This window comes from Ictidomys tridecemlineatus, chromosome 6 (assembly GCF_052094955.1).
Source record: "Ictidomys tridecemlineatus isolate mIctTri1 chromosome 6, mIctTri1.hap1, whole genome shotgun sequence".
NCBI classification, from domain to species: domain Eukaryota; kingdom Metazoa; phylum Chordata; class Mammalia; order Rodentia; family Sciuridae; genus Ictidomys; species Ictidomys tridecemlineatus.
Window position 1 is genome coordinate 120,148,248 of NC_135482.1, and position 23,632 is coordinate 120,171,879.

At 40.1% G+C, this 23,632-nt stretch overlaps 1 protein-coding gene across 4 annotated transcripts in view; it reads right to left on the reverse strand.

The window, feature by feature from the left end:
* Positions 1-23,632, reverse strand: part of Tnfrsf19 (TNF receptor superfamily member 19) — an 89,687-nt gene that overhangs the window by 43,451 nt on the left and 22,604 nt on the right. For 3 of the 4 annotated variants that reach the window (XM_013363914.4, XM_005337581.5, XM_021734737.3), the window contains exons 4-5: positions 11,886-12,064; positions 1,100-1,185 (exon numbers count right to left, since the gene is read on the reverse strand). In XM_013363914.4, coding sequence (XP_013219368.2) covers positions 1,100-1,185; positions 11,886-12,064 — 265 coding nt within the window. The remainder of the gene's footprint in view (positions 1-1,099; positions 1,186-11,885; positions 12,065-23,632) is intronic. The other variant, XM_078015689.1, reaches the window with a different exon arrangement.

Here is a 23,632-nt window from a genome sequence, read left to right on the forward strand (position 1 = left end):
CGCTTTCTATCACTTCAAATGAGGAATGGAGCGTAATGCATTCTGGTTCATAATTCATATGATAATATGAACTACAAAATTCCATGGCATTCTTGGAAAGAGAAATAACACGAATGCCCTTATCCAATGATGCAATAACTTTCAATTCTTTTGGAGGGAACTTTCTTTGTAGAAACAAGGAAAAGGACTGACTCCATGTATTAGGCACTGTGTCACAACAGTTCTCCCTAGAAAGACTTGTGCCACCTATGCTTCTCCATCCTTCTCTTGCCTGGACTTAGCTGTTTCTGGTTTAGGTGAATAACAGCACTTCAAAAGCCCTGCTCTGACACAGAGGAGCATCCGCTGGACCCTGAGGGGAGCCCACTTGCTGACTTCTCCCAGCATCCTCAGGTTTTCACTGGCCGGGTTTAGAATTAAGAGGAGTGACCGGTTACTCTTCTTCCTATTCCAAATCAATATGGTTGATAACTTATAACAAACACCTTTTATAGCTAAGGAAATATAGGATCAAAAAGATTAACTCATGTTAATATGAAGAGGAAAACGTACCATTGTCTCATTAATGGTTATATCCTTGGCATACAGTAAGACCTCTCTTCTCATTTATTTGTTAAGTTAGGGAATAAACCAAGTGAACTAGGAGTCCACCTAATGATACGCTAATGAGGGTAGAGGATTCACAGACAGGACTGTCTTTGGAAAGGCAGACACCACCACATGATCATGTCTGGGGACTAAGAAAGGAAAACCCAGGAATGCATGGGGCCACAGCACAAAGACATTTAGCATTAGGGTCTGGACCACCTAGTTAATTGGAGTTGCCTGCATTATGTATCTAAATGAAAGATAAGAATTGAATGGAGCACAGCAGCAGCAAAATGTCTGCATTTCACTTTGAGATTCAAATCAACGGCAGTTTAAAGACTGAGACACACAACAAAGACGCTTTATGTCCTGCTAGGAGTAGGATAAAAGAATCCTACGAGCCCCATGGTAGAGATAGATTTGGCTCCTTTTGCCAACTGAAGAAAGGTTTAAGAAATGAAAACTTTGTAAAAGGCCCCTGCTTTGGCTTGACTTGACCGTGTTCACTCACAGTGCGGTTCGTAGGGAGGAGGGGGATCTCCACAAGGCACGCACTCCATGTCTTGAAAGCCAACAAGTTTAGTCTTCCTATAAAATCTGGAAGAGAAAGGAAAATAATCCTTGTTAGCACTGTCATCTATGCACACATTTGCAGCCAACAAAATTTACATCACACCTGTCCTGCAGTCTCCAATACCAGTTCTGTGGTTAAAAAAAAAAAAAAAGTATGCAAAGCCTTCCGTACAACAGTGTCATAGAGAAGCACATCTAGAGCCTTCCTGGGCAGGCAGCTGACACTTAATAATTACCTACTCCATTGTATCATCGATTCGTCTCAGTCCACTCCTTTCCTATATTGGGGTTGGAGTACTAGTGAGGGAATATGAAGTCAGTGCTCTTTGGCATTTCTATTGTAAATTGAACTAGAAAACTTTATGAATAAAGTGCTGGTTTTTAACATTTGATATGCAAGGACCAAAATGCCACGCAAACCCGAAAAACAATGGAAAAATGTAGAGAGATACTTATACATCTTGACGTGGGATTTTCTAGGCACGATAAGAAACCAAAGTGGAAGGGACTGACAGCTTTGAATAAAAGATAAACAAATGAAATAAAGTAAAATAAAATGAAACAAAAACTTTTTTTTAAATAAATTTTTATTTATTTAAAACTGGGAATTGAACCCAGGGGCACTTTACCACGGAGTTACATCCCCTCAATAAAAACTTGAAGCTGGGCATAGTGGCACATGCTTATAATCCCAGTGGCTTTAGGCCGAGGCAGGAGGATGACGAGTTCAACGCTAGCCTCAGCAAAAGCAAGATGCTAGGCAACTCAGTGAGACCCTGTCTCTAAATAAATATAAAACAGGACTGGGAATATGGCTCAGTGTTTGAGTGCCCCTGAGCTCAATCCCTCCTGGTAACCTCCCCAAAAAAACCCCCAAACTTGAAGACATCTGAAGGGTGAAAATAAAGCATCATCAACATAGATACCAGGTAACAAAATTGAAAATTATCCTAATTATAGTATTAGCTATAACTTAAGTCTGTAAGGTGAAACTTAATTATTAGAGTAAAAGTGACACTACAATTGAAAAACAGGCAAAGAACACTCATCCCAAAAGAACATAAACTTAACAAGGTTAAGATTTTGTAAATAAAATAATTCCAGCAATTTATGTATCTGAGACAGAAGGATGACAATTCCAAGGCCAGTCTCAGCAACTTAGTGAGACCATGTCTCAAAATAAAAAATAAAAAAGGACTGGGGATGTAGCTTGGTGGTAAAGCACCCCTGGGTTCAATCCACAGTAATAACAACAATGACAAAAACCCTAAAAAGCTCTATGCAATTAAAAAAATTTTAAAATCCAATATTTAAATGCTTAAATTCATTATTAATCAGTGAATGTGAGTTGAAGGGAAAATATATCATTTTTACTTAAAAATTGGTGCAGTGTTGGTATAATCAAAGGCAAATAGGTACACTTCAAGGGGCAATGTAAATTGTGACTTTTAAGAGGGAAATTTAGAAATATATCATCAAACTCAACAAAAGAGTTTACCTAGTATTCTCATTCTTAGAAATATATTCTAAAAAGAAATATATTCTAATCAACTGGGCAAAGGTGTATGTGCACCAATAGAATCACTGCAGCATTGTTTACAGGGGTGGGAGTCAACTAAGCACAGTCCAATGCCTACAAGTGCAAATAACCCACCAAGGTAGATCCAAGGCAATGGAGTAGAAAGTTGCCTTTAGAAATGATAGTGTGGATTTGATATACACATTTTTTTAAATTCACAAAGTACCATTAAGTAAAAAGAAGTGCACATAATTTTATTTTGTACAAATATGAACTTTCAGTAAATCCACTCAGATTATTAACCAATGCATGTGAAAATAAAAAATTTGTGTACACATTTGCATTTTAAAAATGTTTAAAAGGGTATAATACACTAAACAGTAATAGTAGCTATTTCTAGATAATAGAAATTCATGTGACTTTTCTTTTTTCTAGACATATAACTTCCAACTTTTCTATGGCCAAAAATAGTGATATAAATCAAGTCTAAAAAGAACAGGTCAGATGCAATTATTTTGTGAAATTTTATAATGTAGTAACACATCTGTATAATTTAAGGTTAAAGCAAAATTTGCCCTTGAAACTAGGTAAATTATTTCGAATTTTCAGATAACACTCAATAATTGCTCAACCTTCCATTTTCATTTGACTATGAAAATCTGTCCAAATGATATCTAATATAGTGACTTCCCAACTGATTTTAATGAAATCATTCATTTTGGAATTTGTCAAGTAAAAATAAAAAGGAACAAAGTCGGAGGACTCACATTTCCTGCTCTTAAAACACATCACAAAACTAAAATAGTCAAAACAGTGTGGTGCTGACATAGAGACAGATTAGCAGACTGGTGGAATAAAAAGGAAAGCCCAGAAATAAACCCTGCAATGGATCTTGACGAGGATGCCAAGACTGCTCAGGGAGGAGAGGAGAGTCCCTGCAAGAAACGGTGCTGGGACAGTGGACAAAAGAATGTACCTGAACTCTCATCTTACATCATATAAAAAATTAACTCAAAATGAACTAAAAGACCCAAAAGTAAGACTTAAAACTATAAAACTCTGAATATCCTCTACTGTCATGTACAGCCAAACAGAACAAATAAAAAAATCTTAAAAACCCACAAAACTCGGAGAAGAAAACAGGGGCAGCTTCATGCCATTTGATTAGGCAATACTTGTTCTGCATGACCCCAAAGCTCAGGGAGCAAAGACTGACAACCACATCAGACATACGACCTCTGCACACCAAAGGACCTGCCATGGGGTGAAGACCGCCTGTGGAATGGGAGGAAATACTTGCAGATCCTGTATCTGTTAAGAGGTTGATATCCAAAATAGATAAAGACGACAATTCCGCGGCAACCAAAATCGAATAACCTGATTTAAAAAGTGGGCTAAGGACTTTCTGCAAAGATGATATACGCCTGATCAACAAGCCCAGGAAAAGATGCTCACGTCACTAGTCATCTGGGAACTGCGAGTCAAACCCACACTGAGTTATCACTTTGCACTCTTTAGGATGGCTGCTATCAAAAAACAAAACAAAACAATGATAAGAAAATAACAAGTATTGGAGAGGGTGGAGAAACTGGAAGGTAGGACTGAAACTGGTAGGACTGTAAAATGGTGCAGCCACTGTGGAAAACACTATGGCAATTCCTCAAAATATTAAAAATAGAACTACCATATAACCCAGTAGGCCAATTTCAGGGTATAAACCCCAAAGAATTCAAAGCCAAGTTTTAAATATTTGCACATGTGTTCATCGGACCATTATTCTCTCTTTTTTTTTCCTTTAATTTTTATTGTTGGTTGTTCAAAACATTACATAGTTCTTGACATATCATATTTCACACTTGGATTCAAGTGGGTTATGAACTCCCCTTTTTACCCCGTATACAGATTGCAGCATCACATCGGTTACACATCCACTGTTTTACATATTGCTATACTCGTGTCTGTTGTATTCTGCTGCCTTTCCTATCCTCTACTATCCCCCCTTCCCTCCCCTCCCCGACCATTATTCTCAATAGCCAAGCGGTGGAAGAAATTTGAACATCCATTAACAAAGAAGTAGGTAAACAAAACATGCTGTATGCTACAAAGGAATACTATTAACCTGTAAAAAGGAAGTGGATCCTATCACATGCTGTAAGAGGGATGAAACTTGAAGACATTATGCTAAGTGAAACAGGCCACAGTCTCTCGCATGCTAAGCTCATGCAAGCTCTACGCCTGAGCTACACTCCTGGTCCCTTACTTTCTCTTTATTTTGTGGACAGTGCCATGGTTTGGGAACAGAGACACATTTGCAATTTTATTTTCTGGCCAAGGGACACATGTCACAATTTTAAAAAATGAAATGAAATGAAAGGGAACAGAGATATTATACAAGACGTCTGGTTAAACAGGTTTCTAAAGCTCAACGTTAACTCTTACTCTTGGCTTTCAGGGTGATAATGCCAAAAGGCAAAATAAAACCACATTGGATTTTACCTAATCACTGTTTGATGAAAAGTGGTATATAAATGTATTTGTAAGCTGACAGTGAATGCGAAGAGAAATTTTAATTGATCTGAATCCAAATAATACTGGTTAACCTAGTGAATACTGAGTTTGAAAACTGTTATTTTAAGAAAAACCTATTGTAGACCCTCAATTCTTCAATCCATGAACAGATTTCTGCATGGAGATGATGTAATTCCCAGCTTTGGTTTTATTTTTTATTTTTATTTATTTATTTTTTCATTAATTTTTTATTTATATTCGACAGTGGAATGCATTATAATTCTTATTACACATATAGAGCACAGTTTTTCATATCTCTGGTGGTACACAAAGTATATTCATATCAATTCGTTTCTTCATACCTGTACTTTGGATAATGATGTCCATCACATTCCACCCTCATTTCTAACCCCATGCCCCCTCTCTTCCCCTCCCACCCCTCTGCCCTCTCTAGACTTCCTCTGCTCCTATAATGGCCTTTCTTAACTCCAGGTCAAATGCAGTTACTGTCAAGTCAGGGTGGAATTTTCTGAAGTACCCAAGTCAGATGCCGAAGAAGACTGTTCTCTCCTACAGCCTTGGCTTCCTACTGTGGCTAAATGACAACACAAATTGTTGGGACAGGAGCCCAGACCTCACACAGTGTCATGGTCCCTGGGGACCCACAGGGAACAGCAGTGGGATCTGGGCAAATGGATGCAAAATGGCCCAAGGGGATTCCGGCAGCTTTCAGGGCAGATGGGGTGGGGCAGGTAGTGAGGGTTCCAGGGCAGAGTGGATGCAGGGCACGGAGTGAACAGAGACAGTAATTGTGATGAGCCATGACTCCTTGTAAGACCTCCCGGTGAAACTGGACTTGGGCTTAATCAAACATGGGGCTCAGTAGTGCAGGTGAACCCCAGTCCCTCCAGTGACACGCTGCGTGACTTTGGGCAAGTCATTGGTCCACTCTCAGCATCAGGCTCCTCCCTTTTAAAGAGGGGATGTTATTAAAACCTACTTTACAGAGTGGTTTTGGTGACTAAATAAACTGCTTAGCACAAAGTAAGTGCTCAATCAATGTTTGCTGTCATGTTACTGGAAGAAGGGAAGAGCTGGCAGGAGGCAGGTATGGCTTCAGGACAGGGTTCCAGTTTCCCTCATAAGGGGTATGGGGTCATAAGAGGCCCCTTGGCTACACTCCAAAAAAAACAACTACACAATGCCTTTGTTGGCCCCCAGGTCACCACTGGGCCATCATGTCCAGTGTTTATTTAGTGCTTACTAAGACCAGGAGCTCTGTTGGCACTTTGCATGCATTATCTTTTGATCCTCCCACCAATGCATCGGGTTGTTCTGAATATCAGGTGACGATTTTACAGGGGAGAAGAAGGGATGTTGGAGAAGTTAAGTAGCTAGCTGGTCTGAAACTACTGAATGTCAGGGAACAAGAGGACGGGCTTTCTCCTAACACTCCAAGGGCATCCAGGAGAGGCAATTTTCATAACAGCAGGTGTCCCGCAGGGTCTGAGCCTCTGGGCAGCAGCAATTCTTTATTACTGTGAGGCTGAGGCTGCAGAGGGTAAATGGCACTAGAAATAACCATGCCCTACTCGTGACTGATGTATTCTGCTACCTTTCCTACATCAGTCACGAGTATGGCATTATGTAAAAATGTGAATGTGTAACCGATGTGATTCTGCAATCTGTATTTGGGGTAAAAATGGGAGTTCATAACTCACTTGAAACTATTGTTCGAAGTATGATATGTCAAGAGCTTTGTAATGTTGTGAACAACCAATAAAAAAAAAAAAAAAAAAAAAAAAAAAAAGAAATAACCATGCCCCCTCTGTGTGACCTTGGCATCACTTTTCTGGAAGCAATAGGCATTTTACTTGTTTTCTATTTGCCAAAGTTTTCCTGTTGGAAAAAGACAGGTTTCAACTATTTGCCTTCTTCACATAAATAGAGTCAACTAGAAGAGTACTTTAAAAATGATCTAAAAAATAGCCGGGTGTGCTGGTGCCCAGCAAGTCAGGAGACTGAGGAAGGAGGTCTACAAGTTCAAGGCTGGGGGGGGGGGGCAATGTGGTGAGACCCTGCCTCCAAACAAAACCAAAAATAAAGAAATAAAAAAGGCTGAAGCTAGAGCTCAGGGGTAGAATAACCCTCAGTTCCACACCCGGTACAGGACCACAGATAACAATAAGTAAATAGATAAATAAATAAAATGCTCTGAAAAGACCAGGTACAAGTTGCTATATAATTATCACCTACTTCTCACATTAATGCTGGCTTAGAAAGGATGTAATTTTAAACTAATCATATAAACAAACTGAAACATCATTCAAGCATTTATTCATTTATAACTTTCCCTCATTTAAGTATTTACTTAAGAATGAGCCAACACTGTAAAAAGTAAAGCCACGGGCTCAGATGACAATGAAGGGGGAGAAGCATGAGGAGCCATGTTTGGAGGGAGGTCCTGCGAGGGAGACCTGCTCTCACGCTGCGTAGCGCACACACTCTGGTTCTGGTGTAAAGACTAAGGAGCTGACTTTTATGAACCAAGTCCTTGGGTCCTGTCTTTTTTGCCACCCAGCCCATATATCCCCTGGGGACGTCCTCTTCTCCCCTGGATAAAGGGCATAGACATGCGTAGACATACTTTCATCAGAAAACTGTAGGAGATGGACAACACATAGGTCAGATGTGCAGTCATGTTCCTCCACTAGGTTTGCACAAGATCAAAATCCCGGGGAATGATATCCACAGACATCATTAGAGATCTCGGATTAGACGGTTACTTCCTTTTTAAATGACAGATTTATTGAGATATAATTCACATACAATATGACTCACACCTTGGACAGTGCACCCTCGGCGGTTTTCAGTACACTCACAGAGGTGTGTCACCACCACCATGACCGATTCTAGAACGTTTTCATCACCTCAGAATGCAAGCTTTTAACCTATAACCTTCACCCCCATTTTCCCCAACCCACCCCGTCCCGAGTCCCCAGCAATCCTAATTGACTTTCCATCTCTACAGATTCGCCTGTCCTGGACATTTCATGCAAATGGACTCATGTAATATGTGGTCTTTTGTGACTAGCTTCTTTCATTTAGCAGAATGTTTTCCAGGTTCATCTGTCACAATGGGTCAGAATTTCCTTTCCTCTTACTGCTGAATAGCGTTCCCTTGTTCACACACACCCATGTTGTTTATCCATTCATCTGTTGATGGATTCCCAGCTCACAGCTCTCTGGAGGTGGGAAGGCCAAAGCCAAGGAGCAGCATCTGGTGTCTGATGGGGGCCTTCTCACTGCACCTTCTCAAGGGGAGCCACATGGTGGTCTCCTATGGCAGAAGGCAGAGGGCAGAAAAGGAATGTGCTCTCTCAATGCCCTCCATAATATAAGGACACTTACTGCTGCTCTTGAGGGCAGGTGTCCCCCTAACCTAATTGCCTTCGAAAGGCCTCACCTTTAACTGTTACGTCGGTAGCACCTGATTTGGGGAGGAGACACGTTCGAAACACAGCAGGGTTGATTCCGATTTTTGGCTGTTATATATCATGCCACTATGAACATCAGTATATAAGCTCTTGTGTGGATGTAGGTTTTCAACAGAAGTGCTGGGTCTCGTGGTAACTGTATGTTTAAGATTTTCAAGAAATGTCAGACTGTTTTCCAAGGTGGCCGTCCCACTTCACAGTTGCACCGAGAGTTCAAGAGACTCAAACAGGTATCTACATCCTGGCCAACAAATGGTATTGTCCATTTTTTTGGTGAGAGCCGTTTTAGTGGATGTAAAATAATACCTGTTGTGGTATTGATTTGTATTTCCCTGATGGCTACTGTTGTTGGGCATCTTTTTTGTGTGCCTATTGGCCATTTGTTTCATATTTTATTTTGAGGAATGTCTATTCAGACCCCGTGTCTTTATTTTAATTAGATTATTTGTCTTTCTTAAAAAATATTGAGTTGTGCTGGACGTGGTGGCATACTCCTGAAATCCCAGAGACTTATTAGGAGGATGAGGCAGGAGGATTGCAAGTCCAAGGTCAGCCTCAGCAACTTAGGGAGACCCTGTCTCAAAAAATAAAAAGGGCTGGGGATGTTGCTCAGTAGTAAACCCCTGTAGGTTTAATCACCAATACCCCCCACCCCAAAAGAAAGAAAGAAAGAAAAAATTACTGAGTTGTAAGAGTTCCTCATATATTCTAAACAGACAGTCCCTTGTGAGACATGATCTGCAAATATCTTCTCCCTTTCTGTGGGGTGTTGCCTTCCTGTGGTGTCCTTTACAGCACAAAGTTTTTAATTTTGATGAGGTCCAGCACAGCTATTGTTTTTTCTTGTTGCATGCGTTTTTGGTGTCAGATCCCTACTTTTTGTAACTCATTAGGGGTTGGGTCCCTGTATAAGGTCATTCTTGACTCACAAAGCCATTTCCTACCCATTTTCCACTCTCCGAGACCAAAGTTTTATCCCTCCCTTGACCTCAACAGAAGAGCCCTCAAGACAGCTGGTAAGAAGCATCCTGATCGGTAGAGTCCGGCCCGTCCTTCGACTATTGTGGACATGACTTCAAACTTCACAATGTACACACTAAGAAAGCTTGCCTGGATCACCTTAAACCCTGAAGAAGGCTTGGTTTCTTCATTTTGAAACATTCTGAAAACTACAGAAAATAATTCATGTAAAGTCACATTATAAGAAGAAATGTGTTATGGTTTGCATATGTGGAAGCCCCTAAAAGCTCCTGTGTTCATGCATAAGTGTTCAGAGGTGAGATTTTGGGATTGTGAGCGCTGTAACCTAAGCAGTCCATCCCAGTTTGAATGGACTGAGAGGTAACTAGGGGCAGATGGGGTGCGGCTGGAGGAGGTGGATCACTGGAGTGTGCCCTGTGGCCCCTTTCTACTTTCTCTTTCTCCCCTTCTCTGCTTCCTGGCCACCTTGAGCTGAACAGTCTTCTTGGCCATGCCTCTCCCTCACCTTGGGCCCAGAGCCATGGAGTCTGACTGTGGACTGAACCTCTGAAACCACAAGTCCCATCCAAATATTTCCTCCTTTAGGTTGGTCTTGTCTGGTATTTTGGTCACAGCAATGAAAAGCTAACAAAAAAATGTTTGCTACTCCTATAACATTGCTGTTTCTGGTTGTTTCTGTCTTTTCTTTTTCTTTTTTGCAAAGAACCTGGTTTCTGCAGCTCCAGTTTTGGTTGCTGCCTCTTCGGTCTTTGCTCAGGAACCCTGGCTCCACTCAGTGTGCCTTGAGTTATTGTGATATCCTGTTTTGTGTCTTTCCCTTCTCACCTAGTAGAGCAATTCTCCCACTCCTTTACGTATTGACACCCTCACCTCTGAGTCTAGTCCTTCATTCATATTCTGCCCTCCAAATGTGTTTTATCTGGCCTGTCTGGTCCCATGGGCACTAGGAAGCATCCTCCTCTTGGGCTTTGCACTCATTCTGCCCCCGGTATAGTCCCCATCCCTCCCACAGTTCCCTCCGAATGGGGTAGAAAATAGCCGAGTGGGTTAAGTATAATCTTGTGCAGAGACCCAATACCTAAGGACCTTCAAAATGCAGGCACATAACACCAAAACATACCCAACAAAAGAAAAAACAGCTATTTTGGATTTTATCAAAATTTAAAACTTGGTTTCAGTCCCCAGTATCACCCTCCAGCACACACACACACACAAAGAAAATTAAAAACTAACCTACAGTTTGGGAGGAAATGTCAACAAATCATCTATCTTATAAAAGACTATCTTTTCTAGAATACATGAAGAATTCATATAAGTTTTCAGCATGCCTACTTAAGGCTTTTACCACTTATACCTGCTTATCTCTCCTTCTTGTCTATCATCCCTTCTCCTGCCACTCTCTTGCACTTTCTGCAGTTTCTTAAATATACCAGATGCTCACACTGGGGCCTCTCGCTGATGTTCCCTCTTTCTGTACTCTTCTTCCCCAACATACCTGCTTGGCTAATTGCCTCAACTACTTCAAGTCTCTGCTTAGACCTCCCTTTGCAATCAAGCTACCCTCATTCCCCAATTGAAAACTGTAACTTGCTGTAACCTATCCCCCTAATTGCCTTTATCTGCTTCAAATTCTTTTTTTTTTCCATAGCGATTATCATCTACTATCTCTCTGCACACTTTTCTTCTTTATTTTTAAGTATTTTTAAAAACCCTATTAGGATATAAGCTCCATAGGGGCAGGGATCTTTGCCCCGTTATCTGCTAGTATATACCAAGGACCTAGAGCCACGCCTCTGAGCTGCTTGGCTAACATCTACTGAAACAGTGGTGGGTGATTTGCATCTCTGTGATTGCTAAGGAGGATGAACGTTTTCATGTGATTACTAGCTATATGTTTCCTCTTTTGTGTTCCCTGCTCACTCCTTTGTCCATTTGTCCAAATTTTCTTTGTGATTCGTTTGTAGGAATTCCAGAGAATTTCATGCCACTGCTGCTTTGTCAGTATGCCTCTTCTATTTGATTTGTAAGCAATCCATGCACAGCATGTGGTAGGCACTGAGAATCCAGTGGTGAATGTTGAGACCAGGAGTCACATGCACTCTGCAAATGTCTGTGGGCCAGTATCAGTGTGCATTCACGTTTAGAAGGGAACAAGAGAAATGTCTTTGAAAACAGGATTTAATTAAATAATTATGAGAATAAGAAATTGCCAGACTCACCCTGGCAAGCAGTCCCCACAGACGGCATCGCTGGTGACTGAACAATTGGCCTTCTGAAAGCGGTTCACCAGTGCACAATCCAGACAAGGCTTGCATTTCTGGAAGCCCCAGTCTTCCTTGAACCTGTGCGGCCGGCATGTCACACACTGTGCATCCTCCCCATAGCCGAAGCCACATTCCTGCAGGGATTAACAGGCAATAGAAAGCTATTCAGACTTTGCAAGCGTGAAAAAGCAAAGACCGCTGGGATAAAATGAAGACCTGGTCTAATAATTACCAAGTGTCGCCCTTCCTCTATACAAAAGCAGCCCTTTCAGCAGGTTCAAATGTGTCTTCCACTGCTAATAATCTCTCTTACTGCGGTAAGTATACTTAGTCATCCACTTTATTCAAGAAGCCATGAGCAAGTGAATAAGAAAAGGTCTCCCAGACTCCTACTGTGGCATTATTGTTAGCTTATGGCAGAATTATGGCACTTTCTTCTTTTCTAATTAAACCAGTCATGTGAATGTCCAGAGGCTGAAGCCGGCGAAATGTTCAGACACTTACTCAGTTATCAAGGCAGAAAGTAAGTACATCAAAATCAAGGGTGATAGTTTAGAAAATGAAGACAACTGCATGAAAGAGTTCAAAAGCTTAGAAGCCTGGAAAGTTATCCAGCAGAAACCTCTTTGAAATGCTCAGCAGCTTAATATTTTCTGAAAGTTGAAAGATTTTTTACACATTTGTTAAAACAACATGAAATTTCTGTTCAGACAGAACTCTGTGGGACTAAAGGTCTCAAGCTTCTCCAGATGTGGACATCAGAACACAGAGCTGTTTCCCAAGGATAGCAAAACAAATGTCTCTTTGACCCACAGATGATCATTTCCACAGGTTCAAGAGTGAAATAAATTATAGTATGGCATAAAACAGGATTACAAAGCAGCCATAAAAACAATACAGATGTGTTTAAAAAATGTTATCACATGGAATTAGAAGTATGATCCCATCGACTACAAACACAATAACCCGACTCCCATGTTCCTTTTGTAGAATTGTTTCCTAAAGAAAACCACTCCTTGACTGTTGCCCTGTCAGGTTTATGTGCACTCTGTAACCTCTTCGGTCATGGCAATCCAATATTCCTAACAATCATGCTAATGTGCTATGAAAGGTGGAAAATTTGAGGATACAGTGTAGATGATATAAAATTGGGAACTGGTTGGTTTATGTCTCAGTTTATTAACTATTCAAAGATACTGGTCCTTCATCATCTCCTAAGGAAAATTTACCACCAAATTTGAAACTGGAAAGTCACTGGAACTGTTGAAAAAGGAATCGTATTTCATAGCTTTCTAGATTTTTAGTAGTCACATTAAGAATGGCATACAAATTAAAATGTCTGTTTATTGATTCTCAGTCCAACTCATAAAATCTCAATTATGAGAAAAAAAAACTCCTGGCATTTAATCAGTGTTCTCTCCAGGCCAAGAACTTTATACATGCTATCTCAATAAGCAGCCATGATGACAGCCATGAGGGACACTGTCATTATGCCCATTGCACCGAGAGAGAGATGCAGCTTTGCAGAAGTGACATACCTTAAGTAAGGTATCAGGACCAGGATTGGAACCTACACAATTCAATGCCAGTCAGGCTTCATAACTGCAGCACTCTGACGGCTGCGGGGTACTTTACGTATAGGCATTACATATACATAGGAAGATGTCTGAAAGGTGATTCCTTGTACTTTGTGATGTGCATTAAAAAAAATAGGCATCAGCTTGACAGCTGCATGAAGAGCACCTTTGCAGAGAGGGGCTGGGTCAGGCCATGAATATTAGCTACATGAAACAGAGGGAGCAGGGCTCAGATGAAATCTCTAAGAGACTCAGTTTCCTCATTCATAAACCCTGGATGCTCAAATGTAAGTTCCAACTAGTTCAAAATACCTATTCTTCTATAGAATTCATATATTTTTAATTTCTCCATTCATTTGTGTTTGTATGCAAAACCAATTATGCAATACTAGCTGATCAAAAATTAAAATCAAAATCAACTAAGAGAATAGTATTGCTTGTAATCAGTAAACTACTCAGTAAAGGATACTGAGTATTCACTTCAGTCTAGGGTTTTTCACTACTTAACTCATTCACATTTTGGAAGAGCAATATCTTTTCTCCTCCTCTCAGTTACTCTGCCTGTCTTTCAAAGAAATATACATCTTGAACATGTACCACAAAGAGTCGGGGAGGAAAACAAGTGAAGGGTCTCTTTATCCTGAGTGCTCCAGCTACACAAAGTTTTAAAGCAAAGGCACAGACAGGAGAGAGAGAAAAAGCAACATGATTTGAAGAACTAACCCACAAATTAGAATTTCTTTAAAATCGTTCAGAGATGATTGCTGTTGGCCATAGGTGGAATTATCATTTTTCATCATTCTGTAATAATTCATTGTTTGCAAAAACATTCATCATTCTTGAAATGAAGAAAATGAGAAGGAGGTATTTATTCAAAAAGAATTTCTCTGGACCTGTGCTAGGCCTTTGCCGGGAGGTCATTGTGAACGGCTTTGGTGCTTTGTGCTGGGCATTGTGGCTCTGTGCTGGGACAGATGTGTGTTTTTGCTGAGCACTTTTGTTGCTGAGAGAGCTGTGAGCAGGCGAAGGCTTTCTGTAAGTATAGAAGACAGCCTCCCACACACAATCTCTGGGATCAAAGCACAGTGCACGTGACATGTGGGGGGCACACATTGTTCACATGCTGGGCAGCCCCATGGCAGAGGCTCTGGCAAGAGCAGAGGGCTTCAAAATCATGCTTTGATCCTGGCAGCCTGGATGGCAAGACACTCATGTACAGGTTACAGCACAACAAAGAAGGAAACGCAAAAAGGAAGGGAAGTAGAAGAAAGGAAAATAAAGAGAAAGAGAAATGAGATCTCAGAAAAAGAGATACATTCACAAAGTATGATTTTTTTTAAGTCAGGTTGATATAGGAGAAGAAACTATGTTTCCTACATTAGATCCAAAGATTTATGAGTTTGCATGCAACTGCCGCTGCTGGCTAAGTTACTCTGAGAACTCTCTGATCCTCAGGTTCTTCATGGAACCTGTGAGATGGAGATAATACCTGCCCCGTGGGGTTGTTTTGAAAAATGAACGGGAAAACATATAAACTCTACATCAAGCACAGAGTGGGCATCATTAAATAAATTATACCTATGGCTATTATTATTTTGGATTTTCTACAAACCAATAAAGCAACTTTACTGATTCAAGTATAATAAAGCTTCATTAGGGAACCTGGGGAACTTCTGACCTCATTTTTTTGGGGGGGGGGCGGGGGTACTTGAAACATACCACTTTCCATCTAAAATACTTTAATTGAATAAAAATAATTTTAAAATGAGTTGCAATTTCCTTTTCTTTCTCTCTCTTTTCCTCCCTCCATTCCTCCCTCCTTCCCTCCCTCCCTCTCTTCCTTCCTTCCTTCCTTCTTTCTTTCTTTCCCAGTACTGCATATGGAAGCCAGGGTCTTACTCAGTAGAAAAGTGGTCAACCACTGAGCTACATCCCCAGCCTTTTATTTTTTATTTTGAGACAGGATCTCACTAAGCTGCCCAGGCTGGCCTTGAATTTGCAATCCTCCTGCCTCAACAAATCCAAAAATTTTAATTAAACAATACGAATGGTACACAAAATATAGCTGCACTTGACCTCACTGTGTCACCTGCTGTACTGTGCTGTCACACAAAAGACATGGCACCCTGTGTCTACACAGACACTTCTGCCCGCTTAATCCCTGCCAGGCAGTGCACTTTCACTGTTGGCTCCTACTGAGTGACCATCTCCAACAATACACTTTTTTGCTTCATGAGGAACCAGAGAAGTGATCCAACTAGACATGAATTGAAAACAAATATCAATAGGAGTTTTGATGGTCTCATTTTTTGGTAGAACAAAAGTGAAAAACAACAAAAGTTTTATTGTAGGGGAAGCCTTTGTGTTTATTTTTGGATCCCTGAATATATCCTAGAATTTTATTGTATATAAGGAACGCTTGCACCCATGTGTTTTTGTTATACAATGTTCTGTGTCAATCACATGTCATTATATTTGGTAGAATGAACATCTCGTGAAATTTTTTCGCCCATTCTACACTGGACTAAATCATATATAGAAATCAAAGTCAGGCTCCATACATTTCATATTTTTACTTTCATTATCTGGATATCAACTTACTATGTCTATTTAGAGTTCATGTGTTTTTCTGTCAACAGTAGTAAATTTCACTGGGGTGGGTTTAGATCAGGAGTTGAGATAAAGCTGGCATCTAGTACTAGATGCAAAATACAAACATTGATTGAGCATATATCAGACACTTTCCTGAATGCTTGTATAGATGGCTTATTTGAGAGAATTTTATTTAAAATATTTTTCTCTGAAGTATTTGCCATTTCCAAAAAGATAATATTAGAAAATCAGAATCTTCTTATTTTTAAACTTATAGAACTAGCTGACAGTTAGTTCCTGATAGTCTAAGAAATAAACGAATGCTACTGGAAAGCTTGAATCAAGTAGAAATTCAGAGAAGTTGTTTCCAAGGAATTAAAGTATAGTACAGTGTCCATAGCAGCAATCACTTTTTGAGTTGACTATCATAATTCTAAAGCACCATAAACAGAGACTCTGTAATTATTTGTAATCCAGGCTATAAAGTAAACAGCATATAAATATTAAATTACCCTCAATATAAACGTCTGCTTTGATGTTTTTATTTCGGTCCGTAAAACCAGGTGGTTAAAATGCCTTGAAATCTTCCACAGTAAGTCCAATAAATAACCCAGGGAAGAAGAAGTACAGCAGCTGAAAGGGAGACTCAGCAGCCTCCCATCCACCACAATTGCGGCTGGCACAGGCTGACTGGGCCTTTGCAAACTTGAGTTGTCTTCCTGGCTGGAGATCATTCCTTTTCCTTTTTATTACTTTGTATATTAAAAAGTACCACATGTACTGAGATTTTTAAAAAAATCAAACAGTCACCCCTCTTCCCGTCCCTAGTTCCTAACTTCCTCCCACTCCACACAGGCAAACACTGGCACCAGTTTGGGGGTAGCCTGCAGAAATATCCTATGTGTGCACACACGTGCACATCTACCACACTGTTTTGCAGCTCATTTGTTTTTCCCACTCAAGGCATCTTGGAGAGATTTCCCTCTCAGCAAATGGAGAGAGTATTCCAGTATATGAATGTAGCTGAATTTATTTGCCTAGGACGGAGCTAGGACAGAGGAATCCATGTTTGACCAATTGTGTTGGCATTGATCAAAGGACCTAATTGTGCATCTAATGAAAACAATTACATTTTTTTTTTGTCTTTCCCCCATAACTTACATATAGACAGGGGTAATTTCTATAAATATATTACTCAATGCAGCAGGCAAATAAGTCAGTCAGAAAGTAAATAAGCACGGGAATGAGCTAGGTTTAACAAAGATTCTCCTTGATCAAACTCCAGCCAAGCTCCTCTGAGCCAGGTTTTCCTGAGACCTTGTCCTCAAGAGCCCAGTTAAGTCAGTTTAGCCAGAACTCCCCCTCCTCCATATCTGGTCAGCTCCCTTATCCTCCACCATCCGCCGGGTGATGTCTGTTCTGGTCACCCAGGCCTGTCTTAGTAAGAATCCTGTTCGGTCAGTTTTGCCAAAATCCCTGCTGACCCCTGATGCTTTCTCGGTAATTTTCCATCCGCTGAGCCCTAACCGGTTCCTTGGCTACAGATCCCCAGTTGCCCATGCTGTATTCAGAGGTGAGCCCAGTCCTCTACTGTGGTCTTTCTCCATATGGCCATAGTCCTGAGTCAAATCTATTTTGCCACGTTATTTCCTATCTCTGGGTGTTTTGGACCTTTCCAGTTTGCACTGGAGTTCTTTTGTCTTCATTCCATAAGAAGAGATGGAAGTGGGCAGGTGAGGGAATGGAAGAGAAAAGAAGGTAGAGGAAAGATAAGTCCATCACTGGTCTAGGCTTTAGAATTAGGTATATCATTTCATTTTTATGGAGCATGGTCTACTGTTAAAATCAATGGTAGGAATAAATCTTAGCTTTAAAATATCATGGTCTTTATTTTTGAGATTATGACATGGTACCTAAAGAGCTTGAAGGAAATACCTGGCACTACTCCAAATCCCTAAGAAGACTTTTTGGTGAATAAACTTTCAGGTTGGAACACTATACACATATGTAAAATAATAATGCAATGAAAAAAAGTGTTCCTACTCCCTAAAATCAGAAGGGTGCCATCTTTGGTGTCTGATGCTACCGTCCCCTACTGCTTCCCCCCAAGGCCTGTCGCTGTCTCTCACTCATAACAAGCCAGTGAGTGAGAAGTAAGTGCTGGTGAGCAAACAAATGGATGTACAAATAATGTTGAAGGCAGCTTTTCCTAAAGACTGACTTTGTTTTTTTTAATTCCAGGGAGCAAAAGCATGTAAAGGCCACAGGAGTGGTTCCTGCTCGGTCAGGCCAGACAGTCCTCCTGTGCTGTGGGTCGGTGGGGTGGGGCTGGGTAGGAAGGGGGTGCTGGGTGGGGGTGGGGTGAGCAGGTTTCCTTATCTTGGTTCTGGATCCAGCTGGGCTGCTACCACCCACCCCAGCTGGCGGCAGAAGTAGCTCTGTCACTATGCCCAAGATTTTGAAGCCACATTTGGTGGCTGTCCAATAGCAAAATGACTCCAAGAAAACAGTCTCCCCAAATCCCCTTTTCTCTTTTCTCTCTTGGTAAATCCAGCACTTAACAGAAACAGAAGTGAGTCCCTCCTCCATGGTGGAGGTACAGTTCTCTCACACCATGGGGGAGAACCTCATGACACCCCCATCCTCCCACCCCCCCTAACACCCCCCCACCCCAGCAGCATTCAGGAATCTTATTCTGGGACCTCAGGTCAAATGCACTATTTATTTGTACAGCCAATATGTTATTAACTTTGGTTCTCTGAACTTTAAAAGTTAAACGTTAAATTCCACATTTGGATAGGAAAGAAATTATTTATGGAGAAAAATCTAGGACACGCAAATGGAAATGACAAATTAGATTTATGTGGCCAGTGCTTAGAAATCAACTTTTTAATTTCCTTTAATAAAACAACACCAAAGAGATATTTCCCCCCCCACAACTTAAGAAAATCTCTAGTGGAGTTTTTTTTTTTTTTTTTTTTTAAGAAAAATTACAAACGAGAGCTTGTTATTATCTGCCAAACATCCCTGGGCTTGATCAAGTGTCATTAAACGTAAACAAAGTGAGCAATGCTGTAATTAAATGGCAGAAATAAATCTTTTTTTTTTTTTAATGGTTGCAAATTATGTGGGCTTTGGGTGACCTTCCTCATATGAGTAAAAACTGTTTTCAAAAATGAGACATCTTTAAAAACATGAAGTTGGACACGCACCCTGTAGAGGAAAGTATGTTGTTGTTTACAAGAGTTAATTTTTTCACATTAACTAAAGTCATCCCAATAATTGGTTAGAAAAGCTTACTTTGAAAATCATGCCAGAGGCTTGAAGCCTGTTTCAAGTGGTTCATGCAAAAACTCGTTTCCTGATTTACTGCTGTGAGGCGATCATGTTAAAAGCACACTGTTGGCATTAACACCGCGAGGAGGAGGGGCGGCGGCTTGGCGCATTCTAGGCAGTAAGAATTAAAAGGCTAATGTGGTTACTTTGGGAAAACAAAAATCATCCTCTCCCACATATCCCAAAGCTAGGTTTATTTTCAAGAGCTGAAAAGATACCCAATGGCCAAGTAATGCTCTGGGGCACAATAATGGATCAAAATACCCACCAGGTGGTACATACGGAGCAAGGTGGATGATGTTTGTCATTTTTGACATCGAAATGGGGAAACTATTCTCTATCATCGTTATTAGAAACATTCAAAAATGAAATTCTGTAGTGGAAGAGAAATAAAGTAAATATGGCTCAATGGGACAAAAGTCCTCCAAACAGACGCCAAATGGCTCAGTGACCTGTCATATATTTTCCCCAAAATACTATAAAGCTAACCATTTATTAAGCTGAATGACTAAAACGGACCTGAATGAGAGAGAGAGAGAGAGGATGTTTGGGGCTTTAGGGGAAGGAGACTGGGAACCAAATAAGATGATGAGATGAGACTGTTCAAAATGCCACCGAGGGAGGGACATCATCTGGTGCGAGCAGTGTGGAGGAATGGAAACAGATGGGTGTTAGTGTCCAGGAACTGGTCACGGGGACAAGGGCACTTGGGGAGAGGAAGGAGAGGAAGAGAGTGTCCAAAAAGGCAGCTCCACCTTACACGTGTGTTGTTAGGTCATCATGATTTGTAGAGGTCTCTGTTTTAGAAGCTGGTTCTCAGCCAGAATTTCTGGAAGACGTTTCATCATTCTAAAGCTCCACCATCCAATTCACTACCTAACCTCACGGGGGAACTTTCCTTAGATTTCATCAATCAAAATGAAATACAGTCAAATATCTAGTTTCTCAGTGAAACTGGCTAGTCACATTTCAAGTGTCCAAAGGCCACAATGGCTAGTGAATCCCATATTGGATGGCAAGGACATAGACCATCATGGCAGACAGTTCTAGTGAACAGGAACCTACTAGAGAAGCATCAAAACCAGAAAGACCATTACTCTCAAGTGACCCCTACCACTCCCCAAGCCTGGCACTATTATTAGCAGTGCCAATGCACACATCAATTAATTCCTTGGTGTCTGTTTCCCCTTCTATAAAACGGGAGTAATTATAATACCTATTTAAGATGTGTGGTGTAAGGATTCCATTATTTAATAGACAAAGATCACACAGATAGTGCTTGGCCAATACCATCTCTTTTGGATGCACGAGACCTATTGCAGTTGAATGATAACTATGATGACACAACAACTAAAGACATATTTGAGAGAAAGTCCATTTTGTCATGTTAAGAGATGTTCATCTTTTAGATGAACCTAATCCAAATGTCCAGGTTCAAATAAGTAATCTGTAAAAAGTAGCCAACGTAGGGGAGAGCATCAATGCACATCACCCATGTATGGCCAGGCTGGAGCTGCTGTGCAGACTTCTCCTTGTCTAATAATTAGAAGGAACTGAAAAGAGGCCAGAGAGCCACTGACCACACAACGGTAGGTGTGCCAAGGACACACTGTCTCCAGGAACACGATTCCAATGTCCCAACAACATGTTTTAGATGGTAAAAACTCACTAACAATGGGTAAGGTAGCCCAGACATTTCGAGAAAAAATAGAATTGAATGCCTTCCAAAGAAAATAATAATTAGGAGTAATAAAACCACAGATGGAAAGTGTAACTAGGCCTGCTTACCCAAAGCATTTCCAAGCTTTAGTTTTAAGACACAGATACATGTTTGCATCTGAAAGAACCTGATGACCTAGAAGTACTTATAGACCTAGACACTGGGTATTAGGAAACAGACAAACAGTTTAGTTAAGTTTAATAGAGTGAAACAAGTAAAATAAGGATGTCAGCATGAAAGTTATTTGAAGGCTCTTATGTCTGGTGAAAATGCCCTTTTTTTCCCCCTAAACATAAAGAAAACTTTAGTTGTGGATATCAGTAATTTGATCCAGCTTTTCTACTTTTTATAACCAACTTTAGAATGTTTTCTGTTTACTATGTCTTCAAAATTTCAAACACCACAAGTAACCAAAATTGTAAGCCTCGGTTAAAAATGCAAGGACTCTCAGACGCATTGCTTCATTACAAATTAAAAGGTAGCCCTCCAAATTATATGTTTAACATTCCAAATTAAGAAATATATATGTGTATATATATATATATATATATATATAATTTATAAATAAAGTTGTCTAAAAATATCTTAGTCCTAGTCAAAAGAATAAATTTTCCCTAAATATCTAAAGCTTGGAAGTGATATTTAGCTCATAGGATTTATTTGTCAATTTAAGTGATTATCTGATTTTAATATACTGCTAGCTTTTCTTTTGACTGAAAGATATACGCTATTGTTAAAGACTTAAAATATACCTTGGAAAGAAGATAGCAATTTAATGAATGGACTATGTAGAGCTTTCTAATTCCTAAGTAATTGCTTACAAAAACTCAAGCTCTCTGCCTTGATCAGTTAACTGAGAAATAAAAATGTTAATATTATTTCTGTGTTGCATCTTAGTGTATGAGCCAGGTTCAATTACTAATTTTATTTACTGTGAGCTAAAAATCAAGATTAAAGACTTTGCAGAACTCATTATTCATACTATACACAAATTCATTAGTTTTTATATTACCAGATTTAAGTGTTACTCTCCTCCCCGCTGAAAAATAACCTGAGGTTGATTGATTCGTTCATTCCTAGGGTAAAAAGTACCGTGTCTGTTGGGAGCCAGGCATTCTTAGTATGAGAATGAAGGTGAGAAGCTGGGTGATCTGTGTTGCTGCCCTCAAGGCGGACAGTACTAACGTGATGTATCAGAGTTGTACCAGCAGAATGAGGGCTGCCACCTTTTCATTGATGCCAATGAAATAGGATTGAATCACTGTTTCAATATTTGAGGAAAGCTGCTAACCAGGGAAAAATAATTCCTCTGGATATCCATGGAAATATGAAATAGAGAAACTATTATGATGTTCTTAGAAGATAGATTTCTAAAAATACTATAAAAACTTTGTTTCCTTTTATTTTGAGACAGGGCCTCATTCAGTTATCCAGGCTGGCCTCCAACTCGCAATCCTCTTGTCTCAGACTCCTAAAGAGCTGGAATTACAGGCACATGCTACTATGCCCACCTAAGACTTCATTTTTTTTAGAGCAGCTTTAGGTTCACAGAAAGAGGAAGGCACAGAGACCTTGTATGTATTTGCTGCCCTGCTCCTCCTCCCACATACATAGCCCCATTCATTATCAACATCCTGCATTAGAATGGTGTATTTGTTACTATCCATGAAGACATGAATGTCACCTAAAATCTGTAGCTCACATTAGGGTTCAGACTAGGTGAAGTGCATCTTACGGATTTGAATAAATGTTCAAATACAAAGTATTTTTACTGCCCTCCAAATCCTGTGTTCTGCCTATTCATGATATTAGATGAACCTAATCCAAATGTCCAGGTTTCGTGAAAGGTTCAAATAAGTAATCTGTGAAAAGTAGCCCATGTAGGAGAGAGCTATCAAGGGGGAGGGCTATAAATCCCTCCCCCTTGTATCTGGAAAGCACTGATCTTTTTACTGTCTCCACATTTCTGCCTGTTTTAGAATGTCCTATAGCTAGAGTCACACGGATCTCTTTCAGATTTCACTTAGTACTATGTACTTAAGGTTACTCCATGTCTTCTCCTGGCTTGGCAGCAGACATTATTTTTTGCTATCTATTTCTGTTTTATTCTGCTGTGGTCTAAGAACAGGCATTATGTGATTTCTAGTCTTTTCAATTTGTTAAGGAGTACTTAATGATAAAAATGCAGTATAGCTTGATGAAATTTCCTTGTGAGCTCGAGAGAGATGTGTATTTTGCTGGTGTCAGATGAAGTTGTCTGTAGATGTCAATTATATCCAGTTGACTGACGGTGCTGCTAACTTCACCTATGTCCTTAAGTACTTGGCAATCTGCCTGTAGAAGTTGTCCATTTCTAACAGAGGGGTGGTGAAGTCTCCATCTATAATAGTGGATTCATCTTTACACTTCCATCAGTCTTTATTTCTTCTTCATTTTTAAAGGATAATTGAATGGGGTACAGAATTCTATAGATTGGT